Source organism: Peromyscus maniculatus, chromosome 1 (genome assembly GCF_049852395.1).
Source record: "Peromyscus maniculatus bairdii isolate BWxNUB_F1_BW_parent chromosome 1, HU_Pman_BW_mat_3.1, whole genome shotgun sequence".
NCBI classification, from domain to species: Eukaryota; Metazoa; Chordata; class Mammalia; order Rodentia; family Cricetidae; genus Peromyscus; species Peromyscus maniculatus.
In genome coordinates, this window is record NC_134852.1 from 14,335,001 (window position 1) to 14,351,970 (window position 16,970).

The 16,970-nt window shown below is 49.9% G+C and overlaps 2 protein-coding genes across 2 annotated transcripts in view; both read left to right on the forward strand.

Annotated features, from left to right (window-relative positions):
• Galp (galanin like peptide) overlaps positions 1-16,970 on the forward strand; it is a 230,325-nt gene that overhangs the window by 119,888 nt on the left and 93,467 nt on the right. The window lies entirely within an intron of this gene.
• Eddm13 (epididymal protein 13) overlaps positions 1-16,970 on the forward strand; it is a 34,689-nt gene that overhangs the window by 13,550 nt on the left and 4,169 nt on the right. The window contains exons 5-11 of the mRNA XM_076570620.1: positions 300-326; positions 3,402-3,458; positions 4,084-4,116; positions 8,420-8,428; positions 9,918-9,944; positions 12,285-12,311; positions 14,927-15,048. Of these exons, the coding sequence (XP_076426735.1) occupies positions 300-326; positions 3,402-3,458; positions 4,084-4,116; positions 8,420-8,428; positions 9,918-9,944; positions 12,285-12,311; positions 14,927-15,048 (302 nt within the window). The remainder of the gene's footprint in view (positions 1-299; positions 327-3,401; positions 3,459-4,083; positions 4,117-8,419; positions 8,429-9,917; positions 9,945-12,284; positions 12,312-14,926; positions 15,049-16,970) is intronic.

The window sequence follows — 16,970 nt, forward strand, 5'->3', positions numbered from 1 at the left end:
AATGGGCTGCATCCCAGAGAAAGAGAAACTGCTGGGGGGTGAAAAGCCACAAAAAAATGGAAACTTATTGCCTATTGTTGGGGGCAAAAAGCCACTAAAAAAACCTAACTGAACTTAAATGCTCTACGTCCTGCCATCCTAAATGGCCTTGGCCTCAATTCCTAGGGCACCATAGCTGCACTTCCCCCAGAGAGCTGGCTGAATCCGTCGGACTGGGAAAATCCATTCATTGTGGATTTTCTTTCTGGTGCAATTGCTGTGTGTGTTAACAACATTTTGTTTTTTGTCTCCTTCCTCAGGGCTGATGAGCAGACTGTCCCCGGACGGTAAGTATGGATCTATGTCGTTTGCCCACAGTCTTTGCTCTTTCTTGTCAATGGGTGATGCATACCTAGTGAGGTCATAGAATGCCTCACGTATCACCCAGTTCCATGCTTTGTTTATTTGGCTTTAAATTTAACTTTTTTGTTTGTTTTTTTGAGACAAGTTTTCTCTGCGTAGCTTTGGAGCCTGTCCTGGATCTTGCTCTGTAGACCAGGCTGTCCTCGAACTCACAGAGATCTGCCTGCCTCTGCCTCCCAAAGTGCTGGGATTAAAGGTGTGTACCGCCACCACCCAGCTTAAATTTAAATTTAAAAACTATTGATATTGAAGGGACGCTTGTGCCGAGGTATGCATGGGGAGGTCAGATGAGACCTGGAGGGAGTTGGTTCCATCGTTCCACCATGAGGGTCCTGGGAATAGAACTCAGATCTTCAGACTTGCTAGCAAACACCTTTACAGGCTGACCTATCTTGCTGTCCCAAAAGTTTTGATGTGTGTTTGGGATGGGTAGGGGGGGAGGGGAGTGAGTATACACACCTGTGCATGCATGCAAAGGCCAGGGGAAGACACTGGGTATCCTGGTCTGTCTCTTCCAGTCTTAGTACTTCCATGAGACAGTCTCTCACTAAACCTGGAGCTCACCATGTTTATGTTGGCTCAGGCTAGCAAGTGCCTGGGATTCTTCTGTACTGTATCTCCCTCGTATTGGGAGGGAGTTTGAGGCCAGCCTGGTCTACAGAGCGATACGTACAGGTGCAGGTGGCCTCAGCCAGTTCTTTATATGGGTGCTAAGGATCAGAACTCAGGTCCTCATGCTTGCCCAGCCAGAGCTCTTACCCACCATCTCTCCAGCCCCCTGCCTCTGTTTTTGGCCAAATAGCAATCTTATGTGGCATTAATAGCTGTAATGGTAGATATTATAATATATATCCATATATGTGTATATATGTATAAACCAGTGCTTCTCAACTTCCTGATGCTGCGACCCTTTAATACAGTTCCGCATGCTGTGGTGACCCCCAAACATACAATGATTTCATTGCTAATTCATAACTGTGAATTTGCTGCTGTTATCAATTTTAATATAAATATCTCGTATGAAGGATAGCTGATATGTGACCCTCCCTCCAAAATGGGTCACAACCCACAGGTTATGATATGGTAGGACAGTATTCCTTTAACGTCTGTACAATCAGACTGGAGTTGAGAGCAGGTAAGGTCAGAGTCATCGGGGACAGAGTAGCAACTGATCAAAATTCAGCAACAGACCGGCAAAACGGCTCAATGAGCGGTCACTTACTGCCAAGCCTGATGACCCGAGTTCAATCCTCAGGGCCCACACGGTGGAAAGAGAAAAGTGATTCCTTCAAGATGCCCTCTGATCTCCATATGTGTGCCACAATGCACGCGTGCGTGCGTGCGTGAGTGCTTGCGCGTGAGTGCTTGCGCGTGCATGCGCGCTCGCACACACACACACACACACACACCTATTAATTAAAATGAAATGAAAAGATACAACAAACTGTACTACTTCACATCTGTAACTCCAGCACTTAGGAGGCACACGAGGGTCATAAGTTCGAGGACAGGCTGGGTTCCATAGGGAGTACCAGGCTGTATGTGTTATGTTTCTCATGGCAGTGACAGAATACCCCGAGTTTAGCAAAATAAGGGTTCATCCAGCTTACAGTTTGAGGGGGTAGCATGGTGGGGAAACTGAGGCAGCTGGGTGTGTTGCATCCACAGTCAGGACTCGTAGAGTGCTGACTGCAGGCGCTCGGGTCACATACTCCTTCTCATTGCCCATGGGACGATACTGCCTAAAGTCAGAGTGGGTCCTTCCAGCATCAGTTAGTTTTGTCTAGAGAATCCCCTACAGACATTCCAGGAAAATAGTCTCCGATGTGATCCTAGGCCCCCTGAAGCAGACAATATAAAACCATCCTAAGGCGAGCTGGGATTTGAAATCCTGCCGAGAAAGACCAAGAAGAGAAGTTATTAAGCACCTTATGAGCTAATGGATTTTCAGATCATCTGCAGGTTTCTTTATTCCTCTCTCAGAGGAGGAGAGACCAAGCCATGCTATTATAGTGTGTGTGTGTGTGTGTGTGTGTGTGTGTGTGTGTGTGTGTGTGTGTGTGCCTGTGCTGCCCAGGACATCTCCAGTTTTAACAGTGACATCTCTCATTCTGGAATCTTTTGGATGAAGGTTGTTTGTTCTGTTTTGATTCCCCCTCTCTCCCTTTTTTTTTGAGAGGTCTCCTGTGCAGCCCAAGCTGGTCTTGAACCCCCTGTCTACCTGCCTCTGCTCCTGAGTGATGAGATCACAGGTGTGCACCACCTGAATATGATTCCGTTGTGTATATGTGCAGTGTGGACAGGTGTGCATGTTAGTGTGTGCATGGGTGTGTATATCCACACACGCTCCTGTGGAGGCCAGAGGTCAATGTTGGCTGTCTTCTGCAGCCACTCTCCACTTGAGTTTTTCTTGAAACGAGCTCTCTTCACTGAACCTGGAGTTCACTTTCTTTTTATTTTTTAATATATTTGTTTTTAATCTTATGTGTCTTGGTGTTTTGTCTGCATGTATGTCTGTGACCCAAGTGCATGCAGTGCCCACAGGGGCCAGAAGAGGGCATCAGATCCCCTGGAGCTGGGAGTTAGAGGCAGTTGTGAGCCACCCTGTGGGTGCTGGGAATCGGAACTTCTGTCTGGCAAAGCAGCCAGTGTTCTTAGCTGCTGAGCCGCCTTTTCCAAGCTTCCCTGGATTTGTTTTTGTGTTGAGGAAATGGAGGAAGAGGGTCACACAGTTAGGAGATGAAGGAACTAAGATTTGAACACGAGTCCTGTTTGTTCGGCAGCACCTCCCTTGCCTCAGATGGAGGCTAAGATGTTAAGATCGCTCACGCGTCTTTTCACCACCCAGCTGTAATTTTGTCTCTCGGCCCCATTTACAGCTGAGTTCTTTCCAGACAGAACCATCCCCACACTCTTCCCCACGTCTGGAATAATTTTTTCCTTTCCCTTCCAAGGTGTTTTTTTTTTCTACACTCAGCTAACCCCTGCTCATCTTTCAGGTTTCAGACAAAACATCATATCCTCCTCCAAGACGCCTCCCCTGGTAACCACTCCAGGTCAGCAGCCACCATCCCTTTATAAGTTCCTGCCGTGTCCTGCAGGTTGACCAGAACACTATCACACCTCTGTCCCACTTCACAAGGCTTTGGTCCCCCTCCTCTGCGGGCTCCTGGAAAACCATGGATATTGTTCACTGGGGTGATATTGTCTCACCCAGATCTTGCTCAGGCCCAGGACGCAGCAGGTGCTCCATGAATGTTTATTAGGAGAGAGAGTGGTTGCGGACTTGAATCCTGACTTACCCTGGAAATTGAGAGAGTGGAGTTGCCCACCTTCTGATAGCGTTCCCACCTCTGCTCTCTGACCGGTCGGGGATGCTTATGCGGTGGCAAAACTATTAATATCTCTCTCTCTCTCTCTCTCTCTCTCTCTCCCTCCCTCCCTCCCTCCCTCCCTCCCTCCCTCCCTCCCTCCCTCTCTCCCTCCCTCCCTCCCTCCCTCCCTCCCTCCCTCCCTCCCTCTCTCCCTCCCTCCCTCCCTCCCTCCCTCCCTCCCTCTCTCTCTCTCCCTCTCTCTCTCTCTCTCCTCCCCCCATACCCACCTTCACGCCCACCCCTCCCTCTCTCCCCGTCTCTCTGCACCCCCGTTGAACGTGGCTACATTCATTCTTCCTCCTTACAGACAGGACAGAAGAAGAAAGTAAGTACTTTCAAAGTTATGACCCCCAACTACCTGCCCCCTCCCCCGCCCCGCCCCTGACCCCATATCGCCAGGGATTGAACTCAGAACTCATGTATGCTGGGATGGTGCTTTACCACTGAACCACACCCCAAGGTCCTCACTGGGGGATTCTAGACAAGTACTGTACTGATGATGAGCCATACCCCGGAAGCACTTTTTACATCTATTTTCAAACCAGTTCTCACTAAGCTGCCCAAGATAGCCGTGACTTCAATTCTGTCTCAAAATAAAAAATAAAAACAGAGAATAGCTGAGTGGCAGAGCCCCTACCTAGAATCCCCCAGTGAGGGGCTGGGGGGTAGAGCCCCTGCCTAGAATCCCCCAGTGAGGGGCTGGGGGCGGGGCTCAGTGGTAGAGTGCTCTGCTAGCATGCACGAGGCCCTATATTGAGTCCCCAGCACCACAACAACAAAGTTTGCTGTAGCAAGTAATTCACAAGTTAGACAGAGAAAAACCAGAGTAGTTTGGGGAACTCTGTCCAGACAGGACAGTGGGGCTGAAGGACAGGGGACAGAGGGACGATAATGCAGATAGGATGATGGATAGGTCACAGCAATTCCATTGATTTAGTTGGTCCAGCCCATTGCCAAGTCCGTGAATGCACAAAGTAAGTATACTGGATGTTTCTGATTGGCTGAGCCAAATTCTTCTTTTCTCTCGTCTGGGGCAGCTTTAGTTTCCCTGACTAAAATGCCTGAGGCTAGAAGTGTTTCAAGTTTCAAACATTTTCAGAATTGTGGCCATTGACATGGACTCTCCCCATTCAGCATCTCTCACCCTATACCCCAAATCCGATCCGTACAGCTCCTAACTCCAAAGCTGGATGTGGTGGCTCTCACTTGTAATTCCAGTGCTTGGGAGGCCAAGGCGGGAGGATTGGCTGGATTCCACTCTGCACAATGAGTTGATAGGTAGATCAGGCTAGCCTGGGTCTATGGACTGAGAAGACCCTAACTCAGAAATTAAAAACAAATGGAGGAGGGAAAGAGGACTCAGTGGTTAACAGCACTTTCTGCTCTCCCAGAATACTCAAGTTAGGGTTCCAGCACCCACCTAAGACAGCTTCCAATTGCCTGTGACCCTAGCTGGCCTTTGAGGGCATGCATACGGCATCTGCTAACACAGACATACATACATAAATAAAAGTAAAATAAGCCTTAAAAATAATAAAACAAATCAAAGGGAAACTCCTTGAGCATCACATCGGCACTCAAAAAGCTTGTCACTGGAGCATTTGGATTAGGGGTGTTCAGCCTGTGCAGGCGTTGATGGGAAATAGCTCAGGTTAGACTTGATAATGCCCACAGATGAGGTAAGGCTGAGGCCAGAGGAGAATGGTAAGGCTGCTTGGGGATCCTGCAGACCTGGTCTGCTTTCTGAGTTTGTTCAACAGAACACAGGAATACTCCCAGAATACTCCCAGCACTCTTTGAAATATTTTACCAGGAAAAAAAGGGAGGTACCAGGGGCAGAGGTACTAATATTCATTCTATTCTCTTTCCCTTTCTTTTCCACACTGATCACTTGATTCTGCTTCCAATCTGCCCTCCAGTGAAAAGTAAGTTATTTTTCCTTTTACAGTTATTGTCCTTTGGTGTTTGATGGAATAGTCTTAAGTAGCCCAGGCTAGCTTCAAACTCCATATATAACCAAGGATGACCTCAAATTCTTGATCCTGTCTCAACCTCCTGCCTAAAATCCCCCAGTGAGGGGCTGGGTGTGTGGCTCAGTGGTAGAGCTCCTGCCTAGAGTCCCCCAGTGAGGGGCTGGGGTGTGGCTTAGTGGTGGAGCCCCTGCCTAGAATCCCCCAGTGAGGGGCTGGAGTGTGGCTCAGTGGTAGAGCCCCTGCTTAGAACCCCCAGTGAGGGGCTGGGGTGTGGCTCAGTGGTAGAGCCCCTGCCTGGAATCCCCCAGTGAGGGGCTGGGGTGTGACTCAGTGGTGGAGCCATATACAGGTATATACATATACAGTGCTGGCGTTATAGGTATATACCACCGTGCCTAGCACAAGAAATAATTTTTATAGTTTTTCCCTTCCGGTTGGTAACTTGGGTGTTTCCAGATACTTGGAAGGAGGGGGAACAAGAAAGGAGGGAGCCAGGCATGGTGGTACATGCCTATGATCCCAGCCCGCTGGAGACTGAGGCAGGAGGGTTAGTTGCTCAAGGCTAGCTTCAATTACACATTGAGTTTGAGGTTAGCCTGGGCTATATGAGGTTCCACCTCCCCCCCCCAAAAAAAATAGGAAGAAGAGGAGGGGAGAGGAAAGAGAGGGGAAGGGAGGAGAAGGGAGAGGAAGGGAGGAGAGGAAAGAGAAGAGAAAGCTGGTTTTTGTGTTTTTTTGCTTTTTTTTTTTCCCCCGGGGAGGAGGGCAGTTTCAAGACAGGGCTTCTCTGTAGACCAGATTGGTCTTGAACTCAGAGATCCTCCTGCCTCTGCTGGAATTAAAGGCACGTGCCACAAACCACCTACCCTGCAAGAAAGCTGTTTTCAGAGCTACTTGTGGAGGAGACTCAAGGTGGCCCTTCAGGCTCCACTCCTTCCTGGGGCTGCATGGAGGGGTCCCAGAATTTGAGCAGATTCTCCAATCTCCCTATTGCCCTACAGCATGGGACAGCAAGAGTCATGTGTTTATAGGTAGAAAACAAAACAAAAAACCAGGAACCAAGCTTTTCCTCCCTCACTCGGGGAAAGAGAAAAGGGTAGAGACGCTTTTCTGATCCCCTCCAGGTACTGGAGGATGAATCAATCCCCAGGGGAAACCGGGGCCAGGGGATTCCAGTCATAAGGATGAGTGTGTCTTAAAACATCAGGTCACAGACGATCCAGCATCTCTGCATACAGCCTCACCGGTGCATTTGGACTGGATGATATTTCCACATCCGGTGTGGGGAGGGCCTCTACTGAGGATGCTCCGGGCGGGATGGGGAAAGGCCCGGCATCATTAACACCCTTTTCCTCTCGGATCTTCACTGCCGCTGGTACTCAACAACTCCATCTGGATTTTCCTGTCCTCGATGCTTCTGTTTCAACAGTACTGAAAAGTAAGTTTACAGTTTTCTTCTTTTCATCTGCTTCCCCTTCTAATTCTTGCCCGGAGGTTCGCCATCCGCTCAGGGACTGTCGGGAAGGGGGGGTAGAGTGGGACCGCCATGACTTCCGTCTTCAAAAAGGCAGGTGTGGGAACAGCCAGATAACTCAGAGGGAAAAGCCTGAGTTTGATCCCTAGTATCCACATGGTGGAAGGAGAGAATTGACATGTTGTCCTCTGACCTCTGCATGCATGCTGCGGTGTACACACACACACACACACACACACACCCGTAAATAAATACAATGTAACTGGAAAGATTATAAGAGAGGCTTAAAGAGATGGCTCAGTGATCAAGAGCACTTGCTGCTCTTCCAGAGGATCTGAGTTCAGATCCCACCCACGTCTGGTGGCTCAGTATCTGCTTGGAACTCCAGCTCCAGGGGGATCTGATGCCTTCTTCTGGCCTCAGTAGACACCTGCACTCACACACAAATAACAACAACAACAACAACAATAATAATATTAAAATGGGATTCTGGGGAAGTGACTCGGTGGTTAAGAGTGCTCGCTGTTCTTTCAGAAAACACAAATTTGATTCCCAGCACCCACGTTGGGTGACTCACATTCACCTGTCACTCCAGATCCCTGGGCTCCAGTGCCCTTTTCTGGCCTCTGTAGGCACTTGCACACACACACACACACACACACACACACACACACACACACACAGATACACACACATGTAAATAAAAACAAATTTTTTTAATTAGGGGCTGGAGAGGTGGCTCTCGATGTTGAGAGCACTGGCTGCTCTTCCAGAAGACTGGAATTCCCGGCATTCACATAGCCTCTCACAACTGTCCGTAACTCCAGTTCTAGGGGACCCAACACCTTCCTTTGCCCTCTAAAGGGCAGCAGGCATGCATGTGGTGCACAGAAAGATGCAGGCAAACACCCCCACACACGTGAAATAAAATACATAAATGTAAAGATAATAATACATTTTAGTGCCCTGACTATCCCGTCTGTCCTCCATCGCTGTCAGATTCTCACTGACCTCCAGATCTCCTAGGCCAATCCGGTCAGTTCAGCTCTGATCTCAGGCCCACTGTCCTGGGCTCTGAGCACAATCGGTCCCTATCTCCCACCATCTAATGTTGGTATTTATTTCTCCCTCCTGTGGTCTCCTCTCTCATGGACCCTGGACTCATCTCTACCTCCTGCCTCCCGGGCGGACCACAGAGATCCTCGGTAAGCACCTCGTTCTGTGGGGGCCCGGGGCCCTGTGCACCAGGCCTCTTTCTATTGCCTTGTGTGCCAAAGTGGGGGAGGAGGTGGGAACCTGAAATGTGGTGCCAGTGGGTGCAGGCCTCCCGGGAAATTCAGGATCTGTGATGCAATGGCCAGAACCCACGCTGGGAGTGGTGGTGTACACCTACAATCTTGGTGCGAGGAAGACACAGACAGGCGGATCTCTGGGGCTTATGGACCAGCCAGCATTAGCCTATTTGGTGAGCTCAAGGCCAATGAGAGACTCTGTTTCTAAAAATAAGATGGACAAGACCCTGGCAAATTACACCTGGGGTTGACCTCTGGCCTCCATGCATGCGGGCATGCATGCCTGTGCACATGGGAGAGAGAGAGAGAGAGAGAGAGAGAGAGAGAGAGAGAGAGAGAGAGAGAGAGAGAGAGAGAGAGAGAGAGAGAAGCAGGATGCTTCAGCAGGAAAAGTCACTTGCTGCTAAGCTTGCTGGCCTAAGTTAGATTCCCAGGTCCCACACGGAGGAAGGAGAGAACTGACTCCTGCAAGTTGCCCTCCGACATCTGCATGCTTCTTAGAACATGCTTGTGCTCACAGTCACATGCATAAACATATATACACCAGTAAAAATAACAACGATGACAATAATAATAATGATGAGAGAAAGACAATAGGTGTGCTGGGCACAGCGGCATACCCCTTTAACCCCAGAGGCGAAGGAAGATCTCTGTGAGTTTGAGGCCAGCCTGGGCTACATTGCAAGTTCCAGTTCAGCGAGGACTGCACAGCGTGACCCTGCCCCCAAAGAGAAAGTGTTAAAGAATATGTCATAGACTTAACACCTCCCCAGTGAGAAATTACTACACCACCTAGAGATTAATACGGAAAACTCTTCAGTGAGTCTGAGTGGTTCCGGCTCATTGCATAGAGGGGAACCAGCTCCGAACAGAAAATCCTGTCAGTTTACAGAGTGCCACAGCCCCGAGTTACATTTTCAGCAATGAAAACATGTTTCACAGAGACAGAAAGGCCAAGCTTTGGTGGTTTGGACAGATGGGGGGAATTACAGTATAAAATATTGTCATAGTCATCTTGAGATGAACGGGCTGCTTTGCCAGGCGGCTGTCATCCAGGGTCATCCTGTCTGCCTGGCAGAATCACAGTCTTCTGGGCAGACGAACCGAGAGCTCCTTTAGCTAAGTGCTGCTTTGTGTAGCTTAATATTTATTTCCTAAGCAAGTTTAGTAGATGCATTGCATCATCAACTTATTATTCCCACTTTCTCCTATATCTAAAGGAAGGGAGAGAGAGAGGGAGGGAGGGAGGGAGGGAGGGAGGGAGGGAGGGAGGGAGGAAGCGAGTCGGTCAGAATTCTGCAGGGCCCGTTAGCAGACAGGGGTTGGTGAGCCTGGGGCCCTGTTGACCTGAGTTCTGTCTGGCTACCTTTGTGATTCTATTTGCACGTCTCTGTTGCCTTAGGTCTGCTGAGCCTCCAAGTGCTGAACGGTGAGTTGGTGACTCCATCCTCTTTGTTTCTGAATATACAGAGCTATCAGGTTTGGGGGTTGGAAGAGCCTCTGGATGCCATCCAGCCCTGCGTCCCTCAACCCCACCACCCTTAGCAGGATAACCATATGACATCGGGTACTCAGCAACAGATGCCACTTCACGTTCCACTCTGCGCTGAGTTATCTTCTAGGTGTTGAGACAGAACAGGGAACACGACATGCAAAACACGTCCCCAGCTGCAGCTGGCAAGCTGAGCGAGGTGGTGCAGGCCTGTGGTGCCAGCCCTCGGGAGGTGGGCACAGGAGGGTCAGAAGTTTATCCTCTGCTACATCTCGAGTTCAAGGTCAGCCCGCACTACGTAGGACCCTGTTCCAAACAAACAGACACACACACACACACAGGCACACACACACACACACACACACACACACACACACGCACACACGCACACACGCACACAGGCACACACACACACACACACAGGCACACACACGCACACAGGCACACACACACACACGCACACGCACACAGGCACACACACACACGCACACGCACACGCACACAGGCACACACACACACACACACACACACGCACACACACACACACACAGGCACACACACACACACACACACACACGCACACACGCGCACACACGCACACAGGCACACACACACACACACACACACGCACACACGCACACACACACACACACAGGCACACACACGCACACAGGCACACACACACACACGCACACGCACACGCACACAGGCACACACACACACACACACACACGCACACGCACACGCACACAGGCACACACACACACACACACACACACACACACACACACACGCACGCACACACGAGCCGGGGAAATGACTCGGTGGGAAAAGGCACTTGCTGCTGAGCCCTAGGTTCTGAGTTCAGTCCTTGAGATGCAAGGAGTGGCAGGAGAGAATCGACTCTCGTTTGCTGTGCTCTGACCGCCACACGTGTGCCTGGCCTGCAGATCTACAGCACGCACGCACGCACGTGCGCGCACGTGCACTCACGTGCACACACACACACACCCCATCACTGCCCCCACACGTACCATACATACCCTCACCCACACCCACACCCACATACATACTACCACTACCACAAGTACCACACATACCCCCACTTTTTCCTCCAGGGTACTCCTGAGCAGGGAGAAATAAGGACTATGTAGATAGAAATATGGAGGAGAGAGACAGATAGAAACACAGGATAGCTCAGGAGGGCCTGGGTCAGAACCCACCAGCCCCTCCTTTCTCTTCTAATGGGCTATTTATAGAGACGCCAAGGGGCAGAGCAGAAGACCTCCCCCCAGCACAGCCAAGTGCCTAGTGACCAAATACCTAGTGACCATGCATGTGACCAAGCCATCCCCTAATGCAGCCCTGCTGTGTAAAGCAAGCTCAGCTCTCACCAGGAAACCTCTGTGGAATCCCACAGCCCACATACACACAGACCCCACACCATACACATACACGCACACACCACCATCACCACCACCACACACCCCATACATACCACTACATACACACAGCCCCCCACACATGTATACTACCACCACACACACCACACATACCCCCATATACACACAGACCGCTCCCCCCACATACACTACAACACACACCACACATACCCCTACGTACACACAGACCCCACACACTACACACACACACACACACACACACACACACACACACACCATACACCACACACATTCACCAAATAAATAAATGTAATTTTAAAAAACAAAACCAAGCACACAAATGCAGCTAGTATTCTGGCGAGAGGGGAACCAGGGGCCCAAGAAGCCGGCTCAGAGCCTGAACACTGCTCTTCTCCGAGGAGAGGAGTGCAGGGCACGTGAGAGCCCAGTGTGTTAGAGCCCAGTGTGTTAGAGCCCAGTGTGTTAGAGCCCAGTGTGTTAGAGCCCAGTGTGTTAGAGCCCAGTGTGTTAGAGCCCAGTGTGTTAGGGAAGTGACACCTGAGCCAAGTCTTGAAAGGACAGGGGGGACCCACATGCATGTGCACGTCGTGTGCATTTGTGTGCATGCATGTGTATCTGGGAAAAGGGCGCTTCGTGCACAGGGATGGCGTGTGTGCAGCCTGGTAGTACAGTGCCAGAGTCCAGGGACACCAAGGAGGCCAAGGGAGGTCCCCTTTTACCCAACGGGCCCAGAAGCACCATTTGCAACTGGATCCCCATGCAGTCCCTAATTTTCCTTTTTTTTCCTTCCCTTCCCCCTGCCCCCCTTCTTCCTCTCCCCCCTCTCCTCCTCTACTGTCTTTTTCCTTCTTAGAAGAAACAAATGACTGCCAAGAAGAAGGTAGTTGGGGCTGTGTGCCCGTTCCGTTCCCTCCTGCAGCACCTTCCCTTGAGTGAGGTGTAACGTATTACCCGAGGAAAGTTCGGAGTTCAGATGCATCGGTTCCCGAGTCATCGGGAAGCATCCGTAGTCCTCAGCCACCCTCTCCCTTCGCCTCTGCTCCTCTGGGCCGAGGTGCCCGACACATGGAGGTGGGAAGAGGCATTCTGCTTCTGCTGACCTCCAAACCCCTCCCTTCTCCCTTGGAAAGGAGCAGGTAAGCTGAATGACAGGTGTGTGCGTGGATGGGAACTAAGAAAGAACAGTAGAGAGTAGAAGCGAGCCTCCTCCGAGTGAGGGAGAGTAGAGAGAGTTAAGGGAGCTTGGGCTGGGTTGTGGGGTAGAACTCAGCCGGGTGCTAGCCTGGTAGGCGCGAGGGCCCGGGTCCGATCGTTAGGACCACAAACCGTGGGTGTGGTGCCTCCTACCTGTAACCTCAGGGCTCAGGAAGAAGAGGCTAGAAGATGAGCAGTTCAGGGCCAGCATGGGCAGCTTATGAAGGTCCGGGGCCATTTTGGATTTTGTGAGACTCCCCTTTCAAAACACAGAACAGAGAAGTAACATCAGAAAGGAGAGGTGGGACCACTGGATGTCCTAATCGGACATCAGCGTTGGAGGCAGAGGCAGGAGGATTGCTGGCTGCAAGTTGGATCCCATTGAGTGGCCAGTTCAAGGCCAGCTTAGGATAGTGCGCATCCTCATCAGAACCAAAACAAGCAAACAAACATACCACTGGGCACAGAGCACTTAGGGCGGTAGACCTCAGCCTTCCTAATGCTGTGGCCCTTGTGTACAGTTTTGCCACTGATATGAATAGTAATGTGAATATCTGTGTTTCCCAATGGTCTTAGGGGTCCCCTGTGAAAGGGTTGTTCGACCCACAAAGGGCTTGTGACTCACTTAGGAGGTAGAGAAAGGAAAAGTTCAAGGCTAGCCTAGGCTACATGGCCAGTTGGAGGCTAGCCTGGGATCCACAAGACCTTGTCTCCAAAAAAAAAAAAAAAGCTAGAGTTATTGGTAATGTCACCAGGAAAATATAGTAATTTGTAACAAGTATTGAAATTCTAGAACAACATAATGGTAATAAAATACATTGTCTTAGTTCCTTTCCTATTGCTGCAATGAGACGCCGTGACCAAGGCAACTTATGAAAGAAAGCATTTAATTGGTTGGTCTTCTTAGAGTTTCAGAGGGTGAGTCCATGACCGTTATGGTGGGGGGGCCAGAGGCAGGCAGGCCGGCATGACGTTGGAGCAGTAACTGAGAATTTACATACAGTCCTTAGGCACAAGGCAGAGACAGAGAGACACAGAGAGCGAGCGCTAACTGGGAAGGTGTGGGCTTTTTAAACCTCAAAGCCCACCCACAGTGACTTACCTCCTCCAACAAGGCCACACCTTCTCACCTTCCCAAACAGTTCCAGGAATTGCAGAACCAAGTATAAAGTGTACGGGCCTGTGGGGGCTATTCTCACTCAAACTACCACACACATCTTAAAAAATAAAGAATGTTAAAGGGGGGGCAGGCAAGCTGCCTTAGCAGGTGCTTACTGCCAAATCTGATGACCCGAGATTTATCTCCAAGACCCATGTGCTAGAAAGAGAGGAATCTTGTAAGATGTCCTCTAGCCTCCACACTGGCCCATGTGGAGTTTAGCCAGCCTAGCCAAACCAGTGAGCTCCAGGCTCAGTGAGAGTACCTGAATAAAAAAAAAAAAAAAAAAAGAAAGATAAGAAAAGAAAAAAAATATAAGGTGGGGTCGGGCGGTGGTGGTGGCGGCGGCGGCGGCGGCGGCGGCGGCGCGCACACCTTTAATCCCAGCACTCAAGAGGCAGAGGCAAGCGGATCTCTGTGAGTTCGAGGCCAGCCTGGTCTACAGAGTGAGATCCAGGAAAGGCGAAAAGCTACACAGAGAAACCCTGTCTTGAAAAACCCCCCAAAAAGAAAAAAAAAAAACATATATATGGTGGAGCAGGCTTGATGAAGACTCTGACATCAGCCTGTGGCCTTCACATGCGTGTGTGTGTGTGTGTGTGTGTGTGTGTGTGTGTGTGTGTGTGTATGCGCGCATGCATACAAAGCACACATACACACAGAGAAGAGAAAATCAAGAATGGCTTGGAGGCACCTGCCTGGGACCCGAGTACTTTCAAGGTGGAGGATCAAGAGGTCATCCTTAGCTACATATTGTGTTTGAGGCCAGCCTGAGTCCATGGGGTTCTGTTTCAAAAACCAAATCAAATTAAACAAATAGTCAAAACAACACAAAGAGGGATGTTGGTGAGGTTCCCACAGAGCGAAAAGTGGTTTCTGCTGAGTGGTTTGTTTTGTTTTTCCTTCAGTGTATGGGTTAGACTCAGTGATGCCTGGATCTGAGGAGAGAGAAAGAGGGAGCTGAAAGAGCAAATTGTCTGGGAGTTGAGTGATGACCAAGATGGGAGACAATGGCCACAACACTGAACGTTAAAAAAAAAAAAATCAACTCAGGAGATACATAGAGACACAAGTTTGGAGCGCCCGCGGGTCAGGGATTGATTTCTGGGTCTTGTCAATCATTCTCACCATTTTTACTTTAGTGAAGTCCCCCCCAGCCACCACCACAGCCAAGGCACTTGTGAGGCATGGCGGATGGAGCTTTTTGAGGTGTGCCTACATGGTGATGACCTTCTTCTTCGTGTCCTACAATAAAGGAGACTGGGTAAGGAGGCCGTGCCTTTCTGTCTAAGGAGGGAGGAAGGGGAAGAGAGGGACAGATTAGAAAGGGAGAGAAGGAGGAGCCACCACGGGAGAAGGGCGTCTACACAGCGAAGCAGACTTTCTTGTCGGACTGTCTTCTGTGGGACGGCCAGCTCCCCAGTAATGACAGGGAGACTTAATATCAATTATGAAAGCTTGGCCTTAGCATAGGTTTTTTTCCCCAACTAGCTCTTATAACTTAAATTAACCTATCTCTATTAATCTACATTCTGCCACATGGCTTGGTTACCTCTGTTCTGTACTGTATATCCAACTTCTTCAGGGTCTCTGGAGAAATCCATGTGCCTAGATTCCTCCTCTTCTTCCTCTAGAATTAAAATGCCTTCCCAGAGAGAGATCACTCTGCACACTTAGAGACTGATAAAGGAAAATTTGGATAATTGCAAGTTTGGGCAATTGCACACTTGCAAATGGACTGGCTCCAGCTAACACCCAAAGCGTTGCCAGCCATGAAGACACGATTTTACTAACTTAGGTATACCTTAGGCACCTGCACTTTACATTGTGCCGGCCCCAGTTTACACTTTGAACAGTCTAAACAGCCAGGAGACTGCAAGTCTGGCCACTTGGGCAGGTGGGAGATTCACACAGCTAAGATTCTGTTGCCAGAATTATTTAAGTCTATCAGTATTGGTTGCTTCGAAGAGTTGTTATCCAGGGGCATCTTGCCCACCTGGCAGAATTACGTTTTTAGTGATAAGAGCACCAGGGATTTAATGGCAGGCTAGGACTTACTGATGGTTGGTTGTGACCCCACACTGCCCCCTTGAGCTGCCTGAAGAGGCATAGTCTTTGATGTGGGGACTGCTTGTAAGTCTGGGCTGCCTCCTTTTGTTATGGGAATGGAGCCTAATTGGAGGTCAATCCTGGTGAATAAACACCAGCAGAAACTTTCTCAAGGACCATAAATGTTAATTGTGGTACAGGATTTTCATTCTGTCCCAGCCCGGTGAGCACACCACTTCATCTCCTAGCCACATCGGAGGCAATACTCCATCAGGTAAGTCCTGCTTCGTGTGACTTGGTGTGTCCTAAGCAGGTCTGTGAGTAAATCCTTTCTAGCTAGCGTCAGGTTTACTACTGCAGTTTGCCGGTATCATTGCTACATCCAGTCTCAGACTGAACTCTGATTGTCGGGCGTGGCCACAAGCTGCTTTTCTCACGGAACCACCTCCCTAGCTTGGACAAGACCCATGCCACTAAGAGCGCTGTTTCCTGTGAAATGCCAACTGTGGTCTCTCTCTCTCTCTCTCTCTCTCTCTCTCTCTCTCTCTCTCTCTCTCTCTCTCTCTCTCGGAAGATTCTTTTATTTTTAATTATTATTCTCTCATATATTACATCCCGACCACAGATTCCCCTCCCTCCACTCCCCCATTCCCCTTCAGAAAAGAGCAAGCCTCCCAGGAATACCAGTCCAACATGGCGTATCATGGCTAAGTCATATCAAGGCTGGACAAGGCCACCCAGTACTAGGCTGAAAGAGAAAAAAAGCAGCTGAAAGAGAAACACCCCCCCACTCCTGCTGTTAGGAGTCCCGCAACAACACCAAGCTGCACAACCACAATGTATGTGCAGAGGACCTAGTGCAGCCCCACGCAGGGTCCGTGGCTGCTGCCTCAGTCCCCGTGAGCTCCTCTTAGTTAATTCTGTGGGCCGTGTTCTCCTGGTGTCCTCGACCGCTCTGCCTCCTACAATCCTTCCTCTTCCTTTTCTGTAGGGTTCCCTGCGCTCCACCTAGTGCTTGGCTGTGGGTCTCTGCATCTGCTCCCATCAGTTGCTGGAGGAAGCCTCTCTGATGACAGTTGGGCTAGCGCCGATCTATGAGTATAGCAGATTATCATTCGACATCATTCCATGGCCTTT